We start from the raw sequence: 23,147 nt of genomic DNA on the forward strand, positions 1-23,147 counted from the left end.
AGCCACAAGCATGACTAGCTGGCTTCAGTAGGCACTATAAAAGTGTCCATAAAATTAACTTGCATTTCAATTAAGCTTTGACTAGCATAACAGGAAAAAAACAGAGGCATACACTGGGAGAGGAGCATCTGGAGAGCAGCCCTGCAGAAAGGGATATGGGGAAGCTAGTCAGCAGCAGGATCAACAGGAGCCAGCAGGGTGCCAGGACAGCCAAGACGGCAAACCCCATCCTGGGGTGCACCACCAGCTGTTCAAACCAGACAGTTATGCCACCTCATTCAGCCTCACCTTGAGTGTACAATTTTGGGCCTTGTGATTTAAGAAGAATGTGAAAATTCTTGAATCCTTCCAGAGGATGGCATCAAAGCTGGTTTTAGGGCTCAAATGCGTGAGAGAAAAGGTTTTTCACAAAGGCCCCCTTTTTTTTCCTCATAAAATAACCAAATTATTTAAATCCTGCCATTCTGAAAAACATCAGAAACTTCCATGCACCAAGATAAGTGATTGAAATATTTTTTCTTTAAAAAGAAAGCATTTGAAAATGAAGATAAGACCATTTCAGAAAGAAAAAATCTTGAGTCTAGCATTGTAGGGATCACGTGCACATATATATGCAGATACAAAGTTTCATGAGCTCCTGGTTGTGGTTGCATAAAAAAAAACAATTATTCTCCTGTCACTCTACTGTTATGAAAAAAACCAGTTTTTTTTGTCACTCTGTAATCCACATTAGCAGAAAAGAGAAATCTTTTGCTTTGAGGAGTCTGCAATTGAAGCAATGTAATTTTTCCCAAGAGCAAGGGAAAAGTAAAGATGAAATTAGGACCTTATGAGTCATAGCTTTTCCTCTCTTCTATTTTGGGAGTACAACATCTGTAAGCTACCCTTTATTCAAGGATATTCAGAATTTAATTCCTTATATTTTTATCAAGAACTAATCCAACTCCTTGATTAAAAACAATTAGCAATCTAGGGCAGAATGTGTGCTTGATTCCTCCTACTTCCCACAGTAAAATAAAAGATTTAATGCAGAAAGTGTGCGATTTTTTTGGTTGCTGGTTTGGTTTGTTTCCCTGTTGTATTTCTCCGGGGAATGGTTTTTTCCCCAGAGCCCCTGGAGCTTGCAACCCTATAGTTTGACCCTTCCTTCCTTTCTGGACCTAATTGGCTGAGTTCCAGCCATCCCCCTGGCAGGAGCCTTGATAAGGTCCTGCTCTTCCTCTTCTCGCCCTCTTACTTCCTGGGGCCTTCTCTTACCTCCTGGGGCCTTCTCTTGCCTCCTGGGGCCCCTGCCTCCTACCCTCTGGGCCCTTGCCTCTTGGCCCTCCTGCCTTCGCCTCCCCGCATGGAATAAACGTCTTGGATCAACCCTGGGGGTAAGAGCCTCTTTTGGAATCTTTTGCCCTGGTCCCCTCGAAGCATTTCCCCCAAAGCCTCCCAAGAAACAGAGCTAGCCCCGGGGGGCTGCGGGGGAGTGCTTCATTTCCCCTCTGTCCAAGAAACAAGAATTGTCTTGATATTTTCTGGTAAAAGGAAAACCATACAGAAGTTAAAGAGCTTTACAGTCAAATCTCCTAGAAGTTTACAGTAGCTAAGTAATTTGTATCAAAACCATGAAGTTTTAATGGGAGTATTTCTCCCTGAAAGATTCTCAACAGAAGAAAATTGTCACTGATAATATCTTGCTCGGGACTAATGCAATCCCACTGAAAGTATAATGGTATGAAATTTTTCTCATGATTAATTAGTCTCAATGTGGTACTTGGTTGGGGGCTAGACAATCTCAGTAAATCAACATTTTATTTGTTATTTTCTTATTTGACTGAAATATCTTCTGATAGAGACTCAACTAGTCATTACAAATGAGATTATAGCACAGATATAATGCAGTTAGGTACCTACTTGCTATTAAAATGTGGAAATATTTTCCAGGAGCACAAACATTTACAAACAGACAATTTGCTTTACATGGAACACAAGCGAAATGTGAAAAATCTCTAAATCATTAAATTGTTTCAAAAAGAGTCGCACATTTGAGTAAATGTTAAATACTGATTTGACAGTTCTAGCAGCAATGAAAACAAACTTATTCATTATATTTACAGAAATTTGTTTTGTTTCTTCATATGTCTAAGATCTGACTTTATGCAAATTAAGATTGAATGAGTGATGAAACTTAGGTGTCTTTTGGTTTTATGCTTGTCCCTTAAATTCTTCTGAAGTATAAGCATTTGTTTGTTTTACCTTTTCCCAGATCCCAGAGTGGGGGTAAATAGTTTTAGGAAACATATGTAATACAATCCACAGATGGTGTGAAAATGGGGAGCAGAAAAATGGAAAATTCTTAAATAATTTTGTTCTTCTCACTTTTTCAACAGTAATTTATTACATCCACTACTGTTATGCTTTCTCCTTAGCATTGTGAGCTTTAAATGAACAAGGGCTATCACATAAGACTTGGCACTAATAAAAGCCAAAAGGACACATTATTTTGGTTTCCTAAATGGAAACCATAATTTTCAATTAGAAAGCAGAAGTGAAAAGATGAAAATGGATGGCCTTTCTCAGCTGTTAACCTTTACCTGCAGATATCTACTGAAGAATGCACTTAACATCAATCACCAGAAAAGCTTTATTCATTCAAAACTCTCAGCTATTTTACAGAGGCTTTTGGAGATATTAAAGAAAAAAAAATCCATCTGTTCTAAAATGGAAACCCCAAAACCACACTGGACACATATTTTTAGCTCTCTATATCATATATTCATATACTATGTGAATAGGTATTGTAAAAAGCAAAGGTATTTTGATCCTTCAGTGTCTGAAAGGCTCTCATTACAAGGAATTACAAGGGAGGTACAAAATAATTCAGTAAAAAATGCATTTGTTTTGTGCTATCCTTCCAAGACCTGCTGCAAGCATGCAACTTTTAAACTCTTATAACCTCTGCAAGATGCTCCCCTGTCTCCTTGTAATTACATTTACCTCATACACATACTATTGCCATTCTGATTATGTTAACAGGCTCATTTCCAGGAGTGGTGAGATTAAGTTACACTTTTTTTATTATTCTATTTTTTCCTTCTAATTTCTATATAAAATATTATCTCTTACAAAATGATAGATATAACATGCATTTCTTTAAGCCAGTCAGAATCTTCATAATAGTATTAAAAACATGTCTCTCACAGTGTCTTTCTGGATAACATGTCCAGCACACAGCTCAATCATGCATTGGGTTAGTAACTGACTCACAGATTAGGCCCAAAGGATCCTTTTACATTCTCTTGTAGACTTTTGTTCTGTTTTATTATATGAGCTATGATAAAATTTTTTTGTCGATACTATGCTCTACTGTCTTAGTCAACTGGGTCAATCCATCAAGCCTGGAGAAAGTGGATTTTGTTGCATTTAGGGAAAAGGAGCTCTCTGTCAAAAGTTTCTTGCCGCTTTTGACAATAACATTACAACAATCAATATACCTAATTTTCAAAGCTCTATGAGTGTACACATAGCTTCTGATGACACCGTAACTTAAGCATTTGTTACTTCATATTTGAAATGGAAGAGTCTGAATCAAATAGGATATGGATACAGCTTACCAGCTGCATTTGCACAATTCCAATTTCTGAGAGTGTAATAATAGAATTAAAATATGAGAAAAATTTAAGTTTTACCAAAAGAAAAAAATAATTAAAGATCATATTTGCAATGTCTAGAAAAATATATTGATAACAGGTGTCATTCTGGGAATTTAGGAATTACACGAAATTAGAAAATCAGCTGCGAAAACTGACATTAGCTAACAAATTGTAAGCCAACTGAGAAGAATCATGAGGAACCAAACTGGCTAGGAAATCTGCATGAAGCTTAGATATACAAGTGAAGCAATGTAGAGAAGTTTGTATTGGCTTCAACAATTAAAACAGTCACAATAAGCTTAAATGAGTCTAAATAAGCCTCCTTTCCATGCAAGCATGAAATCAATTTACTTAGCACACTCCAGCTCCTGGGTCATTCTCCATGTTTTATTACTGATGGACTTTTCTACCAGACCACCTCTAGGTTTCCTGTGCTAGTGGACTCACACACACTGGAGGTAGAGAAGGGCAGTCCAGAGGCACAAAGGGAACAGATACCTGTATATCAAAATTTAAAATACAGAGGAATTCTGTACAGCAATTACACTACTGTAGATAAAGTTCAACATCTTGTAGAGTAGTGTACACAAGAATCTGGTCCATGGGGTCATATTCTGCTTGCTTTGTTTGATTACTGCAGGACAGGACAGAACAAAACAGAACAGAACAGAACAGAACAGAACAGAACAGAACAGAACAGAACAGAATAGAATAGAATAGAATAGAATAGAATAGAATAGAATAGAATAGAATAGAATAGAACAGAACAGAACTTAATGTAACTCAGTTGGAAGGGGCCTATAATAGTCAGTCAAATCCTAAGCAGTTCCTTTACAACATACACTTTGTCAGAGTTGTAACTTGCACGATAGGTACTCAGTGAAATAGAACAAGCTAAGATTTTCACTAACCTCAGGATGTATGGAGCTTCCTTGTAAACTTGATTTATATTGCACTGGATATAATTTCAGCTAAAAGGAAGTCCAGCCTTTTCAGACAAAGTACTTAAAATGAGTGCTCACTGCCAAAAAGGCAGATAGATAAGAGATAGTCTATTCTTATCTGCATGGTTTAGAATTCTGAGAGGAAGAAAATGTTAAATTGCAAGGGGTCTCAGAAATGCTAAATCGATTTTACAATTCTGAACTCTTAATGTGTCTCATTTTACTGCAGTAGATGTTTCATTTAGTTCTGTCTTCCAAAACACCTCGTTCATATTTCTAGAATTTATCTCAGGTTTTACATTTCTTGTTTTTCTGTAATAGGATTCTGGCTTCCAAATGACTGATTCATATTTCTAGAAGTCATCTATGGTTTTGTCTTAAATAGGTCGCACAACAACATTCCTCTTGGAATATGACAACTTTTTTGAAGATTGCTTAAGCTTTTTTTCATGAAAATATGTAACCTTGTGATTGAATTCAACAGCATAATGAAATATTATAGGACTTTGATTTTATTGCTTTGAGGTTTTGCTTTTGGTTTTTTGATGGTTTTCGGTTTGTGGTTTGGTTTTTGTTTTTTTGGTTTTTTTTTAAAGAGGTTGAATTGTCAGGTTTACTTTCTGCAGTTATAAAATCTAAACAGAGATTCAGCATACTGAAATATCACCATGAGACAGATGATCCAGGTTATGTCTCTGTAAAACAATACTAAACATAAATATCATTTTTGTATTTTTCCTGCCAACATAATAACTAAAAATGTAGATAATAAAGAGGAATTCAGCAATATCTAGATGGGTGAGTCAGGTCATTCAAACCATTCCATTTTTTGTAACACTGGAACATATTTTAATTAGGATATATATTTTTCTTCCTACTCTCCTAAATGTCCATTATTTTCGTTAAATAACTCTCTAAATAGCTTTTGAATTTCTAAAATTCAAAAAGTTTTTGAAAAACCTATATGTATAACTAAAAAAAATTACACAATGCTCAAAGCATGTAGTGAGGGGTGGAGACCGTGATGGAATTTACTACTTCTATGTTTTTCAGGACTGAATTTTTCAATATACAGGAGCATTGCCTCACACTGGGACAATATAGCAGCTTCCTCTACCTTTAGTAGCATCTTTAGACATCTCTTTGGTGAGGTACAAGTAAAACCAGAAGCTACCTAGCTGGGCAGAGGCAGGATCCTCACAAGCCTTGAAGTACATAAGAAATTAAACTCAGCACCACAGCACTCCCCAAATAGTGTCCACTACAATAAGTAGAAGGAAAATGTAAATATTTTTATTTTACTGTCCCAAAAGTATCCTATCCATGGAATGCATTTTGATAAATGCACATACTTAGAGGGAAAATATGGCCTTCTAAATAAGGACAATAAGGACAATAAGGACAATACATATTATTGCATGCATTCTTGGGGATCTAGAAATTACAGAATATTCAAGAACTCAAAGGAAAGAAAGATATAATTAAAAAGTGGGAAAGCCTGCTATTTTCTTATGATGCTACTTACTGAGAAAGAAAGAGATGAGGAAACTATTCCCAGAGCATCTCTGCACTCCTCTAAGACAAGGAGTATTTTGGAGTTACAGATGAACATTGTCCAGTACACAATCTAAAGACTTATATTTTAGCCATATGCAAGGAGAAAAGATAGAGATGAACATATTTGTCTTTTGATTCAGTTAAAATGTTTTATAACCCTGAATGTCATGATGTTACAGCTACATTGACAACAGGGTTTTTTCTGACTCAGATGTCTGGCTTTTCATTTACTGTAGACCAGAATTTTCCATTTCTCAGTTGCAGCGATACTTTGGGGAAGTGGAACCAGGGACATATATCCTAGGAAGAAGATAAAGATGCTGTCCAGATGTGTAGGGATGGGATCAGAAAAGCTAAGGCACAGCTGGAGCAGAATTTAGCAAGGAATATGAAGGCTGACTAGAAGGGCTTCTCTACAGATATGTTGCTCAGAAAAGGAAGATGTATTTCCCACAATAAATAAGACAAGAGAAGTATTGAAAAATGCCACGGAGAAGTTTAAGGTACTAAAACTTCTTTTTTTGCTCCCCATTTGTCTTTTTTTTTGCTCCTCATTTCCACTGGTAAGGAAGAGATTCCTACATCTCTCAAATCCCCAAATTTTCAGGCAGAGATTGGGGGAATTACGTCTCCACCATTGTAGTAGATCAGTTTTCAGATCACCTGAGGAACTTGAGCATACAGGAGTCCACGGGACCAAAAAAAAAGGTCTTGAGAGAAATAAAAGATGTAGACACTAAGCCAATTTCCACCATATTGGAAAAAACAGGGAATCAGAAGAAGGTCCCAGTGACTGAGGGGATGTCACATCTGTTTTAAAAAGGATACCTAGGAGGACCATGGGAAGTACTGACCAGTCAGCTTCTCCTCCATGCCCAATAAGATTATAGAACAGATCCTTATGGAAATTATATTGAAGCATATGCAAGACAGAAATATGACTAGAGACAGCATCATGGCTTCACCAAGGGCAAATCATGCCTTGGCTAATCTACGATAATAAGAGGCCATTTACAATAATGTGACTCCATCAATAGCAAGCAAAGAGCAATAGATGTTATCTGCCTGGATGTTTTTAAGAAATTTGATCAGATCCCTCATAATATTCTTGACAATAAATTGAAGAAATATGAGTTTTATGGATGGACCATTGGATGGATAAGGAACTGGCTGAATGGCCATTTACTCAAAAGCTGGAGTCAACAGCTAAATATCCAAGTGAAAAGCAATAACCAGCAGTGTGCCTTAAAGGTTCTTACTGGAACCAATACTATTTAATACTTTAATTAAGGACATAGATAGTAGGATTAAGTGCACCATCAGGAAGTGTGTGGACATCACAAAAGGTGATGTATTGCACTTGATGTACAAGAGGGAAGGGATGCCATGCAGAAGGACTTTGAAAAGTGGACCAGTGGGAACCTCAAGATCAACAAAGCAAAGTGAAAGGTGCCAGCACTGGAAGAAACCCCAGTATTTTACAGACTAGGGATGAATGAGAAGAGGGCTTGAGGATAATGGTGGATGAAAATATTGGACAAGAGACACAATATGCATCGCAGCCTAGAAAGCTAACCACATCCTGGTCTGCATCAAAAGCAATGTGGCCAGCAGGCTGATGGAGGTGATCCTGTCCCTCTACTCTGGTCTTGTAGGACCCCAGCTGGAGTGCTGCATCTAGCTCTGGGGTCTCCAGAACAAGTAAGCCATGGACCTGTTAAGGTAGGTCCTGAGGAGGGCCACAAAAATGATCCGAAAAGCTGAACTGAGACTGTTCAACCTGAAGAAGAAAATGCTCCTAGGAGACCTTATTGGAGCCTTGCAATATACAAAGAGTGTTTACAAGAAAATTTTAAACAGGCCTACAGTGGCAAGACAAGGGGCAAACTAAATTTTTTATTATGAGGGTGGGGAGACACTGGAACAGGTTGCCTAGAGAAGTTGTGGATGCCTCATCGTTGGAAGTCTTCAAGGTTAGGCTGGGTGGAGCTTTGAGCAACCTGATGCAAAGATGCCCCTTCCCATGGCATCAGGGTTGGACTGGATGATCTTGGAAGGTCCTTTTCAACCCAAACCATTTCTTGGTTCTATGATTTGTCTAAGATTATCCAGTGGTTATCTATGTGATCCTAATACTTTTTCTATCTACTGTGATTAATGACACACTATAGACTGAAAGAAAAATATATTAATGTTCCTCAAGAACAGTACTAGCATTTATAAGAGAGTATAAGATCCAGCATTCATGCCGATTCAAGGGAATTTTCCAGAGGAATTTAGTATTTCCAGCAATTCAGCACTGTGATCAATATATAAAGGATGTATATTTCTACATTACAGGGTGAGATAATAGTGACAGAATTACGCATCTCTGTCATTAACAACAGGTTTGTATGTGGCTTTGTGTATGCCCTTACAAATGGAATGCCATTGAAACATAACATTTATAGAATCATGACTTTCAGTAACCCAGACTAGAAGAAATGGATATTGTTAATATTCAAACTGTATGTCATAATAATGACACTACTTTTTTAACTCTTACGAAAAGTAATTTCTGTTTTCCACATGGTTGTTTTTCTGAAGAAATTTGTGGGGTTTTTTTCTTTTTTTTTAACTTACGAAGGAAGTAAAAAAATACATGGAATTCATCTAGTATCTTCCAATGGCCAGAGAGAACCTAATCAGTTCTCAATGATCACATTTACATTTCACCCAGCAAAAAAAAAAAATGTAAATATGTTCATAAAGCACAATTCCTCTGATTTTAAGTGTGTACACATTTTCTGAATATATTGTTTTTCTAATTCAAATATAGACTCTTGTAATAAAGAATAGATTCCATAGAGTCTTGAAAGTTACATTTGCAACTGTTGAGAAGCCATATTTAATATCAAACTCCGGATTTTTCCTAATCCATTTTAAATTTTCATGACTATTACTTTTCTGTTTCTCATATAAATGCACATTTTGTGTCTTTTTTCCTGAATGCCACAATTAAAAAAATAGCATTCTGATTCTTTCTTCTATTTTGTTTGTTTTCAATATAAACATGTAAAATAGGAGTTCACCAATGCAAATACTGCACTTTTCCTTTTAGATTTAAAAAATAGAGAGAGACAATGAAATATTTTAAACCACTTATAGTGGTTTACACCCATCTGTATCCTTCAACAATATTAGTTTTAAGAAACCAAGAGAAAACCTTTTAAAGAGATGCATTAAATAATCTTTTTTAAAGTTAAAAAACTACTACCAAAATTCTGGGTATAAATGTTGTTTGACAGCAACCAAAACAACATTTTGTTTTCTTGTGTCTTCAGTTCTTCCTTTTCTGTCTTTTTGTTTGTTTGGGGTTTTAATTTGTTCATTTGTTTGGGGTTTTTTGTTTGGTTTGGTGTTTTGTTTGGATGTTTCTGAGTACCAAGATGTATGCATAAATATACTGAGATTTTTTTTTTTCTATATTTCTAGCTTTACATTTAAATCTGTTTCCATCATAGAAAAGAAACCCTCTTTTGTATTTTATGAATACTCAAAATCAGGGAAAAGAAAAAAAATTCTCAGTACTCTGATGAACTATAAAGTTGTTGAAACACGTGAAAACATGAATAGATAACTCGGCAAAAGAAGTCTTCTATGTTCCATACAGTACATGGCATGAATATGGATCAGCTATGCTATTAAGAAAAATAAGATCAAAAATCCTTGTAAAAAGACACTCAAACAAAATTACTGTACCTTACCCTGTGTATCTAAAATGCCAGAAACATGAGCATTTGAGAATTCTGCATTCTGTATGCTATTCTATACAAAATATAAACTTTTTCACTAAGATAACAAATATTCTAACATCTGCTGTTATCCGCCATTTTTTAGATTTTATTTTTCTATGGAAAAGCAGAATCTCAATAAATAAATAAACCTTATTTGGGACAAAAGATTGGTACACACTATATAAAATGTTTATGGAGTTTCTTATCTTTTTGAAGATAATGCCACTGTACTTCTTAAAAGCCCTTGATTGCTTATTACCCACAATACAAATTCCATCTGTGTATATGGTCTTCTTTTTGCATGTATCTCTAAACCAATTTGCACACAAAAATAATAAATACAGATAAATATTACCAAATGTTTTAAAACTGAAGACTCATTCTTGATTAACTTTATTATTTGATTTCTTTTTTAACATGGAATAGAAAATATTTAAGAAAAAGATACCACTTCCCAAAATATTATACATTTCCAGTAATTTATCTCTAAGGTGAAGGCAATTGTCAAAAAGAATGCAATTTAACCCAGTTTCAATAAAAAAAATGGAAACGAACAGAATTCAAACTCCATCATTGAGACTGTTCTGTTTTAAAACCAGAAGTGAGCCAAATATCTATGAGTGATCAGTGGAAAAATTCAGCAAATATTTCTGTGTAAATATTTCTATGAAGAAAAGAGTAACTTACCTAAAACTCCCAGCCTGTAATTGATAGTGATAACAATGACATTTCCATAACTTGCGAGAATGCTGCCATCAATCATATTTCCAGTACCCTCCATGTAAGATCCACCATGGATGTAGACCATGACAGGTTTCTTGCTGTTCTGATCATGAATGTCTGAAAAAATTCAAGTAAGGAAAACACAATAAAGTAATAAAAGCATAAGGAAAATGGCATTAGCAATTTTTAACAATGCTAAAAATCTTAATCACTTCCTATGTTTTCAATGTCACTGCCACTATATTTGCTAGCTTACACAGTTTAGGATTATCCTACAAACCTAATATTTATAATTTAAAATTTCAAATACTATTTCTTCTATAAATACTCTCAGAACACTTCAAATGCATTCAGTATTACAAAACAGTTAATTTTAATACATATGTCTTAAAGCCTAAAAAAACAAACTATGAAGTAATCCAGGTTTTTTTAGAATACTTGGATTCAAATATATACCAATTTAGAAGTATCTGGGCATCTAATAATAAACTTATAGTAATGATTCATTACTTCTCCTATTTCTCATGGGTCATAATTATTGAAATTATATTCCAAATAGTTCGGTAAGAGATAACATCACAAAATCTAGATGTTCTGGTAGAAGAAAACATAGTAGACTGTTCCTTCTTTTAAACAGCCTAGGACTTAACAAATAAAGAGAATTTATATGAATTCCTGGCTCAGATTTTTTTGTATTTAAATCAAATTATGTCTTTTGTGTTGTACTTTTCCTTGTCTGGTAGCAGCTAAGCTCCAAAGAACAGCCTTGAGTTAATGGTATTGCTGATCTTTTCTATATGTAGAAAATTCCTGACAACTTTTTAAAAGATGAACAGCTGGGTCTTTATCTCAAAAAAAAAGTTAAATGAAATTGACAAAATTTAAAAAAAAAAAACTTAAAGAAAGTTAAATTTAATGGATATTACATATTTAATAGTAAGTTATAAAGATGTGCTAATCAATGATTGGGGTATATTTGGGACCAGATTAATCTAAGAAGTTTGGCTTTTGATGCCAGTGATGATTCAGAACACCTAAATCTGGAACAAATGATGTCTTAAGTTTTAGCTTTTATGTTTTTCAGATTCTGTGCTGCCTAAGAGTGTAGTTGTGAGCCTCATATTAGGTGTTAGTAAGCTCTTCACAGAGTAGGGAGACAAAACAAATCCTTTCCTGCTGAGGACCAAGGACAACGGGTACAAGTTTTCAGGCCCAAAAGCATAAACAATGGACTGAAGAGAGAAAACAAGAAGGATGGGACTTCATAACATGAAGCTGTAATTAGACAATTAAGTCCCAATATGGAAATGTACCAAAAAAAATTGTGAGACCTCGTGACTGTTTATGGCCATTTTATGACCATTTCAGGTCCGTCTTGGATGTAACCCCGGCCAGGCTCTTGCACTGCTCAAGGTGTATCCTTTAAGACGTTTTAATAAATACCTTCTTTATTCCCTTAGTTCTGTCTAGCCTCTATTCTAGGTCAGCCTCATCGAGGCATCATTTATGTTCTCTACAAAAACAGTGTGAAGAGAGGCTAACCTCCTTTATAAAGTAGAGGGCAATTCATCAATCTGCCATTAGATATACAAATCTTTTATAAATAATTCAGTGTATATGGATGGAATCAGAGCACACACTCAGAGTATATAACAAAACATACAAGGAAAAGCAGAGTCTCTGATTATTCAACTAAGTTTTGAAAAAAAAGAAATTTTTGGTTAGGCATTTATTGAAGAGTGAAGAAGGGAGGCAGACAAAGAAAAAGATGAGCTAAATACCTACAGGTGAGGGATCTGGGTTTGAAAGCCTTCCAATATCTTCCCTCCCCTCAGGCTTATTAGGAAATACTGAGACAAAAAATGTGATCAGCAATGAGGTACCAGATAGTCAGTGTTTTATATATGTGGAACTAATTAGAGCATACTTAAAGGTAAATTTTGGCTGACAAATTCCTATGTCCTACTTTTGCTTTACTCATGTGTATACTTAATATACTTATACTACCTTAAATACCACAAATTTCCAGTTGAGTTCAGGAATGTCCAGGCTGCATAAATGTACACCTGTACACTTGTCAAAGTTTAAGGCTTGTCATTGGTTCTACCTCCTTTCCACAAAAAGATACGTCCTTAAACATTGTATTTTAAATGTACTTGAGCAGAACAAAAGTTTTTGTGATAAGATCTTCTTAATTGTTGTGACTATAAGAGTAGTGGAGCAATCAAACAGATCATTTAAAGCAACGAGGTGCATTCTAGTGGACCTATTTTTTTTTATTTTAATTGACTGCATTTTCAGCAAGGTACATAAAAGCGCTTCTTCTCTGAAGGCACATCTAGGCCCTCAAAAAACCTGAAAGCAGCAATTATTTAACAGAATTATTTGTGTTGCAGAATTACAATTCCCTTCTCTCTTCAAACTCTCATGGCACAATATTTTTTTATTTAATCTTTTTCTCATTACTTAGTTCTACCTCAGGGTTGAATCTTTCACTGATGAAGACAATAGAAGGTTCCCCTTCCCCTTCAACAAGAATGTGATTATCTTCAACATAAAGGAAATTAGCTCAATGCTTTACATGCTTAGATCTAAAGAAGATACCCTTGTTAATCATAAAATCCTCACATTTATAAATTTTAAAAAAGGCTGAATAAATGTGTTCATAATCAAGTATTTAACTTTATTTTTAAAGCCATTTTGGTTTTACTTGTTATTTGTCTTTTATTTTAAAATTAACTTAAGAATTTGGTATAGAAATGCTAACACCATCATTTGAAAAACGCAGACATTGCACAGAAATAGGAAGGTGAAAATTAAAAATAACAGAGTAATTTTAGAGTACTCTGCACAGTATTTCTCTGTTGTAAGAAAAATTGTAATTCAGCAGTGAAGGTACTGGAGTAGAGGGCAAGTGTGAATCAAAGACCTGAGGTATTTATTATGGTATTTTATACATAGACAGAGTAGCTACAATAGACCTGAACTCCCAGGAAAAGAGGTGATAATATCCTCACTGCAGTGTGTATGACTCTAAGGGAAGTAGAGAGGACATATGTTTCAAAGTAATTTGAAATTTTACCAGATGGGAGAACACAGCATAAAAAGACATAGAATAACACCTTGTATTGGCCAAGCCTGAGAGGATTAATAAACATGTTAACAGACCAATAAACTACCTACGGTTTTTAATTTGAAAATATTTTCTCTTAATTTGGCAAATACATGTAAACTGACAATGTAACTTGAATGAAAAGGAAGGGTGAGAATAGAGGAAGATTTCATGACTTCTTTCTATTTTGTTGCATCCTAAATAGATTTGTTGCATCAAGGCAAGAAACAAAAAGCGTTTCCATCTAAAACTTTTTTGGGTACTTCACTGTGAACTTTAAGCATTTCCTTTCAGGAAACCAAATTCAACTTTGAAAGAAGTCAATGAAAATGACTGTTACTGATTTCAGCGGGAATGCGGTCAGAGTCAGAATGAATGTGCCTCAGAGGCTAGCTGATTACAGGAAAAAACAATGAAGCAACATCAACAGCTTCTTTTATTTTTGTGTCCTGAAATAAACCACATCCTGTGAGGAAAAAAAAAAAAGTAAATAAAAATAGCAGAGACAAAGCACAATTCAACTGCATCAATGTACAGCATGTGCACCCGGGAAACAGTGAAAGTGAAAGGAAGGATATGTGTGAATTTTTTCATGAATTTCAAACAAGTGAATAAACAAAATATGTACAAGGGAAAAGAGTACATGCATGTTTTTAAATTCCATTTTCTCAACCTAAGAAAGAATAGAGGGGAAAAAATATATGGTTTCAAATAACATTTATGTTACTCACTTCACACATATTTAGGAATAAACTTTACACCTATGTCACGGAGGAACTGCAGTCATCTATATGCTAATTTAGATTTTAAAAAGAAAAAACAATCAAAGTAAATTCTAAAGAAGAAAACAAAGAAGCACACTGACGTGAGCTTCTGCAAATAAGAGACTAAAAATCATGTTGAAATAACAGCAATAATAATGACAATAATCATTCTTATTATAACAAAAATTGAAAAGTTTATGTTCATGCATCAGGGTCAGGCTTTGAAAAAACAAAAAATACCTTCATCTTCACCACGATCATTACTGGTTATATCATCTGCGCTTTTCTTTGTGTTGGCTCCTGGGATCATATTGAGGAGGAGAATAAAGGGAAAAAAGAGAATTCAAAACCAGCAGGTTCTCAAAAATAAAAAAACCACTAGTACAAAAAATGTAACAAAAATGTCAAAATCTGTTACATTTGAAATCGAAAAACAAAAAAAGATGCAAACTGCACATAAACATAAAATGTCAAGAAGAACAAATTGAAAATATTTGAAAAAATGTATCATATTCTGTGACAATGCAATACTTTAAAAGTGATTTCTTCAAAAAAATGAAATTAATGTGCTATTAAAAAAGAATAATATAAACCAAAAAAGTATGTTAAAAATCATCAAATTTTTTTTTTACATAAGATGCAATTTTTTTTTATTTTGTTCTGTAACCTTGAGGAAATAATACCTTCATTTACTTTCTTCAATGACTTAACATTTTATTCATTCTCATTACAATTTTTAAAGAAATAGCCACCACCTGAATTTTGGATGGAACTAATGCAAATAAAATGATCATTTGAGTTTTACACAACTTGACTGGACCAAGATAAACCATAAAGACCTCGTTAGAATTTAATCCTGCTTCCCATATGAGCAAAAAGATATTTAAAACAAGACTGTACTAAAAGTGAAACAGAGTTGATGCAATCTTAGACATGAAATTGGCCCAAACCAGCCTTGGTTCAAAATATACCACATTTCAAGCTCTTTAGAAAAACATAGAAATTGACTGAAAACATTTACTTACCATGATAAAGAACTTGCATTTCTTTATTAGAAGATTCAGTAGAGAATTCATTTTAATTTGTATTCAATATGCTTTCTTAAAATACTTTTGAGGTGTACACATGCATACACACACAGAGGCACGCACACACATAAACATTTATGCTCATACATGTCATAGCCTGTGCTTATGGGAGCAAGAGGAAATACACATAATTTTCACCTTCCCTATCCTTGGGCAATACTTCTGTTTGGTGAATAAAAAAATAAAAATACATCAAGCTATCCTTGCAACCAGCATTCTCTTATCCTGTGTTTACTCCCGTAGCAAGTAGCTCTCTGTATTATAAACAGTTACTTGATGAGGAGTGAAACATGAATAGGAAACTCAACTTATAATTTAGCTTAGAACTTAACATAGCTACTAAATCTTAGTCCATGACTGTAAGACAGAATGTGTTTATTATTACTAAAATATTTATGATTTTTTAATATATACAGTTTGGGGATCAGTGTACTAGTTTATTTGTTTTCCAGATACATATTTTCTGCAGCCATTTTCTGGAAGCACTGTCACTGTGTATCCAGTGATGATGATTAGTGAACAAAAATGTGAAAAGCAGAGACTGATACTCTATCTCCACATAAAGTCTCTATTTTGAATGCTGTTGTACAAAAGATATTGTTTATGCAGTACATCAGTGCATTCATTGTATATATCCAGTACATAATTAACTAGGTAAAAGCTCTGTCAATGAAATATAGATGCTCTCTAATCTCTAATTTCTTTCAGAAGTAGTAGATGCAGGCTTATAATCTCAGTCAGCATCTGCATTTTATCCTTTTATTCAATATTGTTCCAAATTACTTGTAGCCCAATGAAGGTTGAATACTTTCTCAGGTGATATGCAAATTAAGTTAATTTTGTATTTAAATAAACTATGTACTCAACCTTGCCCTTAAACTATTTTTGATTCATGTAAAATATTTATGAGAAATAGTTATTGATTGGAAAGGAATATATATAGAAACAAGTTTGAATGCACATAACAAATTTCAACACTAGTTCCCCTAGGGAGGTAGTCTTTTAATTGTTTGATTAAAAAAATATGTTCATCATATGGCAAATATAAAAACTACCACATATTTCTTACACCTATGAATTAAAAAATATCAAAATCAGTGTCACCCCATATATGCAGTACCTGTAGACAAAAATTTTGTGTACAGTTATTAGGAATGTAATCCTTATTTCAAGTACTTTTGAGTCAAAGAAGTAACTGTGTCCCAAAACATTTTAGTTTGGTTACTATCTCACCCCAAAATCTTCAGTACACACATCAATAACATATTGCAAGGATTTTCTGTTTAATGTACTTCCCAATGTGATTCTGGCTCAGTGTATTGCTGAAAAAAACCAGGGTAATGAGAATTTTGAAAATGTGCTCACAACATGCTATTAGCTGTATCACCTAACAAGGTATGTGACGTAAGTTTATCTGTAATATTTGAAACATCCCTTATTCATTTTTTATGTTCTTCAAAGAGGTAAAATATCACGTTGTAATCCATTTGGAGAAGAAATTACTATAAATCAGTATGTATTTATTTACAATGTGAGTGGGAATGCTGTTTCTCCTACATGTTGTGAAACAATCATTTGCCTATTGGAAAATGGAATACACTTTTGCAACTAAGTTCTTGGGTTTAAGAGAATTTTATATTCATTTTGAGATATGGTAAGATGGATTACATCAATGAGTTCTCAAACCAGGTTTCTGTGTTCCTATCACACTGGATTTTTTTCATACTATGAATACCAGCCAGAAAATCATGAAATAGCTCATCAAGCCCAACTTTGGCCCTAAGTGCCATATCTACACCTTTTAAATACCTTGATGGATGTTGACTCAATGATTTTCCTGGACAGATTATTCTAACACCTGCCAATACCTTCCATGAAGTTTTTTCCCAATATCCATTTTAAATCCCCCACTGGTGAAACTTGAGGTCATTTCCTCTCACTCTATGGTTTGTTACTTGGAAAAGGAGACCAACTCCCACCTGGGTACAAACTCCTTTCAGGTAGTTGTAGATAGAGAAAAAATGTCCCCTGAGCTATCCTGCTAATCCAGCTCCCTCAGTTGCTTCTCAGTCAGATGCTTCATCACCTCTGCTGTCCTTCAATAACAGAGCACCCTAGTGCCTCAGTGCTCCCCTTGCAGTGAGGGACCCAGAAATGAGAACAGGATTTGAGGTACAGGATTTGAGGTGCAGGCTCACCAGCGCTGAGTACAGGGGGACCATCACTGCCCTGGTCCTGCTGCACACTACATCTGATACGCACCATCTGGGTAATACTATAAGAGTTAAACAGTCTGAGGAGAACAGACATTATTGTTGGAATTATTTCAGTAGCTCCAAAACCACCTTAAATATTCAGGAGCATTGCTTAAAAAAATTACATGAATCTTTCAAAAATACAACTTTCCAGAAACATACTATCTCATGCAGAGAACAAATCGAAATTTCCAACCATTTTGTGTTTTTCTATTAAAAAATGTCAATTCAATTGTCCTTAAACTTTTAAAAAAAGATGGTAATCCCTGTCAGAGGAGAAAAAAGTCTGTGAGTGATACAGTTGTAAACATTTGGTCAGCAAACATTTCTAAAAGGTTTTGAATTTGAAACAATGAACAAGGTGTTAATAAACTATTAAAAAGTAGTTGATTTCATTTATCTATGGACATACAGTCACCTTGTGTTCCTAGATTTGTTCTCAATGCCATGCACAAATCTATCAGAAATGAAGAAGCCACCCTGCTGTAAGTGTGTCCTCTGGCTCACATTTTTTTTTGCATAATGAATAAAAATCTCATTCAGAAACAGATTTTTTGGTTTTGTAAGTTGTCCCAGTTGTATTGACAATGTATGCTACATCTTCCTCTATTCAGATAATATGAATCACATATATGTAATATAGGCAGGTCCCATGCATGCAGTTTACCAGGCTTTCATATTAGGTATTCATTCTGGAGCCTCTAATGGCAGCAAAAAATCCTCCACAACTGCTTAAGCTGATGCCATTTCTTTGCATTTTATACGCAATTGCTCCATCTGTCACACAGTATACCTTTTGACCCCATTTAAATTTGGAAAAGAGCTCAGTTTTTAGAAATCACACAGCATATTATTACTTGTATGACCTCCCAGTTTCACATAGCACATGCTTAACCTTCTGGAAATTTCCAGCTCAAACCAGATTAATACAGGATTTAATAGCTATTTTCTCAGTGATATATCTTATTTATATGGCCATTTTGATAGAACTCTAAAGGTCTTGTTTTCCCACCCAATGAAAACTATTTTAATTTTACAATCAGGTAAAGTCAACAGTTCATTACAGTCTCAAAAGATCATTAGAAAAGCAAAATTTCCTTGCAGCATTTCTTCTAAGACTGGCAGGATAACTTAGCCTTGAGTCTCACCTGGAATGCAAGACTTGAGTCATTTCATGTCCAAAAAAAGGGGGCCATCAGTGGCACAGTTTGCCTGTCATAACCCTCTACCCAGCTCATCCCTACAGCCAAATCTCTACAGCTACCTTCACAGTTGTAACAAGAAGTTCTAATTTGTCAGCTGAAGAAAGATCAAATGAGGCATTCGACACTTCAAATAGAGTGGAGGAAAATTGTAGATTGGAATTTCAGTTTGTTAAAGTGACGTGGAATTTGACTGTGGATCTCCTATGTTAGGAAAGATCACAAAGGAATGCAATATATCTATATACCTGTTGTTTGGACTTCTGTTCATTTAATCAAAGAAAGAAAAATATACCCATATTGCCTAGATTTAAATAACTATTATTCTTAACTCTTTACTGAATAATGGCAACGTGTAACTATGTGTGAGTGAACACATGTAAGCAAATATGTACAAAAAAATGAACATGAAAAAGCTTTAAACAGCTAATCAGCTTCCAGAAAGAAACCAGTTTTATTTTCTGGCACTCACTCCCTATAATCATGTTAAAATTAAGTTATAATACGTCAACAATGTGCATAACTCCAGGAAACAACCATGTTTATTGATTTCAATGCAGTCCTTAGCCATAAATTAGACACCTTCTATCTCCTTCCTTAAGAATATTAAGATTTAGAATCCTACTGTTCTAGGTAGTTTTCAATGTTAAACTCAATGAAAGCTCTGAAATTTCCTTAAATTTGTCTGAATGAAATGTGTTTAGTTTTGTTTTAATTCCTATATTATCAGTGTATAGCTGAAAACACACAATTAAAGTAGCCATTATTCTAATACCATTAATAACAACAAGACCTTTTGGGTCACAAGTGCTAGCTCTGTAGAACAGCAACATTTAACTAATGAACATGCAACATAATTGAATTCTTAATGTTCTTAAACACTCCAGATGCAAGACACATAAAAATTTTTGGGATTCCAGAGAAAATACATAGATGATGTTGCATATCCAGGAAATGTTCTTTTTCAAGAAAAGAGAATTAAAGTACAATTTTGTGTGATAGCCATAATTAGATGGACTGTAAGGAAGATCAGCTGAAATCCCTACAGTTTTGTGTTCCATGCATTACCAAGGACTAAATCAAAAAGGAAATGCTGTTTCACAAGCTTTTTCAAATAGCTTCAGAGAAACAATAAAAAAATCTATTAAAAATTTTTTGAGGTTAGAAAAAGAGCTGCATAAAAAATATGGATTTGTTATATTACTTCAACTCTACTCTACGTTGCTTATAGGTTTGAGTTACATGATCACACAAACATTGCTTTTTTTTCTGAAAAAAAATTGTTTGCATCTTTCTGGGCATTGCCTGTTCCATGTACAACAAAAGTGGGATGACATTGTACAAATGGCGGTATGCTGAATACTGTTCTTACCAAATAAAGAGAGAAATAATGACTAGTCCATGCTCTAAATTATGTGCTTCCCACAAGATGTTTTCCTGGACAACAGTAAGTGCATTAACCAGTCCATCACTCAGTTTCCCATGCTTTAAATGAGGTTTTATTTTTCAACAGGTTAATACAGGGATATGGACTATATGAATTGTCACACAGAGTGACTCTAGGGTCTCATATAGTTCCACAAAAGACCATAAGCACTTTTCAGAAATAGGGATGTTGTGAATACAATTATTCTCCTTGATTTAATATTTGTTATTAGATCTTTGATTGATTTGGGAGTTCCTTTCCTTATAAGTTTATTCCACATCAGTATCCTGATATGGATTCAACTCAATGAAGAATTTATAATATCACACAGATTCTGATGTAGGGAAAACGTTTAGACTATCTCTATAGATGATATGCATTTTGATCACTAGTTAGGACCACAAAGAGCTTACAAAAAATAGCAGTAACAGTTATTACTCAAGAGATATATCACATGAAGTTTTGGCAGGTCTACACGCTAATTATACTATTGTCTGTTAAGCAACTAACTGCAAATAGATCTTATTCCACATAAGATATAAAAGAAAAAACTTTAAGTTATGTAACGGAAAAAAAATCAGATTTCTTTCTCTTTTTTTCAAAGTTTTAACTATACTTCAAAATTTTTCCATCTACTTCATTTTTGTAAAGTGAGCAATGTATTTTAAGAAGATTGTTAACAATAAGTCTATGTCAAAGATAAACACTGACACTTAGACTGTACACGTGTTCTGGTTACTAAAAGAAACACCTAAATGTTATTTCTTTTTCTGAAAATATTTGCATTTACTTGGATTGTGTTTATTCATCCTAGAAAAGTATTTACAAAAAGAATAAATTTTATATTTCACCCCTTTAATTCATTTTTGCACACTTTTTACCTCCTAAAATTGCTTTGAATAAAAATTACCATGAATAATAATTTTAAAGCTATTGAAGTAACATTTACTGTATTGTTTTCATTCATATTAGTATTAGTAAAATTATATTATTTTAGAGGAGTCATAACTAAACCAGGAATGAGATAGCCACATACATTCGCTAATAGTTTTTATCAGGGTTTTTGTCTTGCAAGTTACACCATAACTAGAACTTACCATCTTCTAAATATAGTACATTGCTTTGACAAAACAATTCATAATGGCTCAAAAGAAAGAGGGCATTGTGAAGCCTACCCTTTCAGTGACCTCAAAAGATAAGAGGAGTGTTTCTTGCACTTCCAGTATAACAGAATCTGCTCTATTGGATGAAAAACTGCACTAAGCCTGCAGTGCTTACTGATTCAATAACAAAAGACTAACCAAAATCATGAAACTATCATATAGTTAAATTAATTCAGAAAGAAGTGCACATATTTTTCTTTGCAAGCGTCAGCTAAAACACTGTCAATATGAAAGCACAGCAGTGACCTCAAATAGCTGACATTTCTCTGCTGAAGTGATGCACTTGTGAAAGTGTGACTGTAGTAAAGCTGTGACCTAGTTTCAGCTGGGATAGAATTAATTTTTTTCATAGTAACTTGTACAGTGTGGTATTTTGAATTTAGTATGAGAATTGATAGCACGCTGATATTTTAGTTGTTACAGGGTAATGCTTGCCCTAAGTCACAGACTTGCCCTAAGTCAAGACCATGCTCTGCTGGTGCACAAGAAGCCACAGGAGCATAGCCATATACTGGTAGGATCTATAAATCCCACTGTATTAATACTGCACCGTCAAGTCAGCGAGTGTAAGACAAAAGTTGAGTGCAATTAGCTGCAGAGGGAAAAAAGGTTGTTGGCATGTTAGCAAGTTTCAAATAATTAGAAGATAATTCAACAGTCAAAATTCCCAAGCCCAGATGCAATTATGTTCTAGTTAATGTAAACAAGTAAAATCTGCAGAAGGAATTCAGTAATGTTGACTTAATACTACTTATAACTAAAGGGTGATCACTTTCAAATACACTTAAGAGGAGTAAGTACCTATGTGACATTTAGAATGACTGTGAATGAACCCTCTCTGCAGACAACTGAACACCACAAGCACATGCTCTGCATTTAGCAAGTGCTGGTGAAACTGTTTGTGCAAATTCTCCCTTTGGACATTTGTGGGTACCACTGGAAGCTGTGAACTGAGTAATCAGCTCTGAAGAATACATCTAATTATTTGATGCAGATATTTAATTCTTCATTTTGAAGACTAGTTCAATTTGTGGTTGCCTTTGGAGAATTTGGGAAGTAATTATGTTCGTTATGTCAGTGGATCCTGTGAAACTATAATTTTATTCCATTGTGATAGATAATAGTTGGGCACCATATTTTGATGCCTACTGAATCTTTGATCCTCTAGTTTTTATTTGGAAATCTTGGGAGTATTAGTTACAAGTAAATAGAAGGTCCATATAAGACATCAAAAGGAGATAAAAACTTTTGTGGGTTTTTTGTTGTTGTTGTTGTTGTTGTTGTTGTTGTTGTTGTTGTTGTTGTTTTGTTGTTTTTTTTTTGTTTTTTTTTTTTTTTGTTCTGTTTGATTTGGTTTGGTTGGTTGGTTGGTTGGTTTGATTTGGTTTTAGCATATAGCCATGTTTTCAGCTTTCCTGTCTACTATATTTTAGTGACATTGCCATCTACACAAAACATGGTATTAAATCTTACTGGAATTAATTATACCAAATGAA

General features: G+C 34.2%; 1 protein-coding gene across 4 annotated transcripts in view; it reads right to left on the minus strand.

Moving 5' to 3' along the window:
- NLGN4X (neuroligin 4 X-linked) overlaps positions 1–23,147 on the minus strand; it is a 101,533-nt gene that overhangs the window by 47,501 nt on the left and 30,885 nt on the right. The window contains exons 2-3 of one of the 4 annotated variants that reach the window (XM_066313836.1): positions 14,758–14,817; positions 10,606–10,758 (exon numbers count right to left, since the gene is read on the minus strand). In XM_066313836.1, the coding sequence (XP_066169933.1) occupies positions 10,606–10,758; positions 14,758–14,817 (213 nt within the window). Of the gene's footprint in view, positions 1–10,605; positions 10,759–12,422; positions 12,562–14,757; positions 14,818–23,147 lie in introns of those variants that run through there. The other 3 variants (XM_066313839.1, XM_066313838.1, XM_066313837.1) reach the window with 3 other exon arrangements.

The sequence above is a fragment of the Sylvia atricapilla genome, chromosome 2 (genome assembly GCF_009819655.1).
Source record: "Sylvia atricapilla isolate bSylAtr1 chromosome 2, bSylAtr1.pri, whole genome shotgun sequence".
Taxonomy (NCBI): domain Eukaryota; kingdom Metazoa; phylum Chordata; class Aves; order Passeriformes; family Sylviidae; genus Sylvia; species Sylvia atricapilla.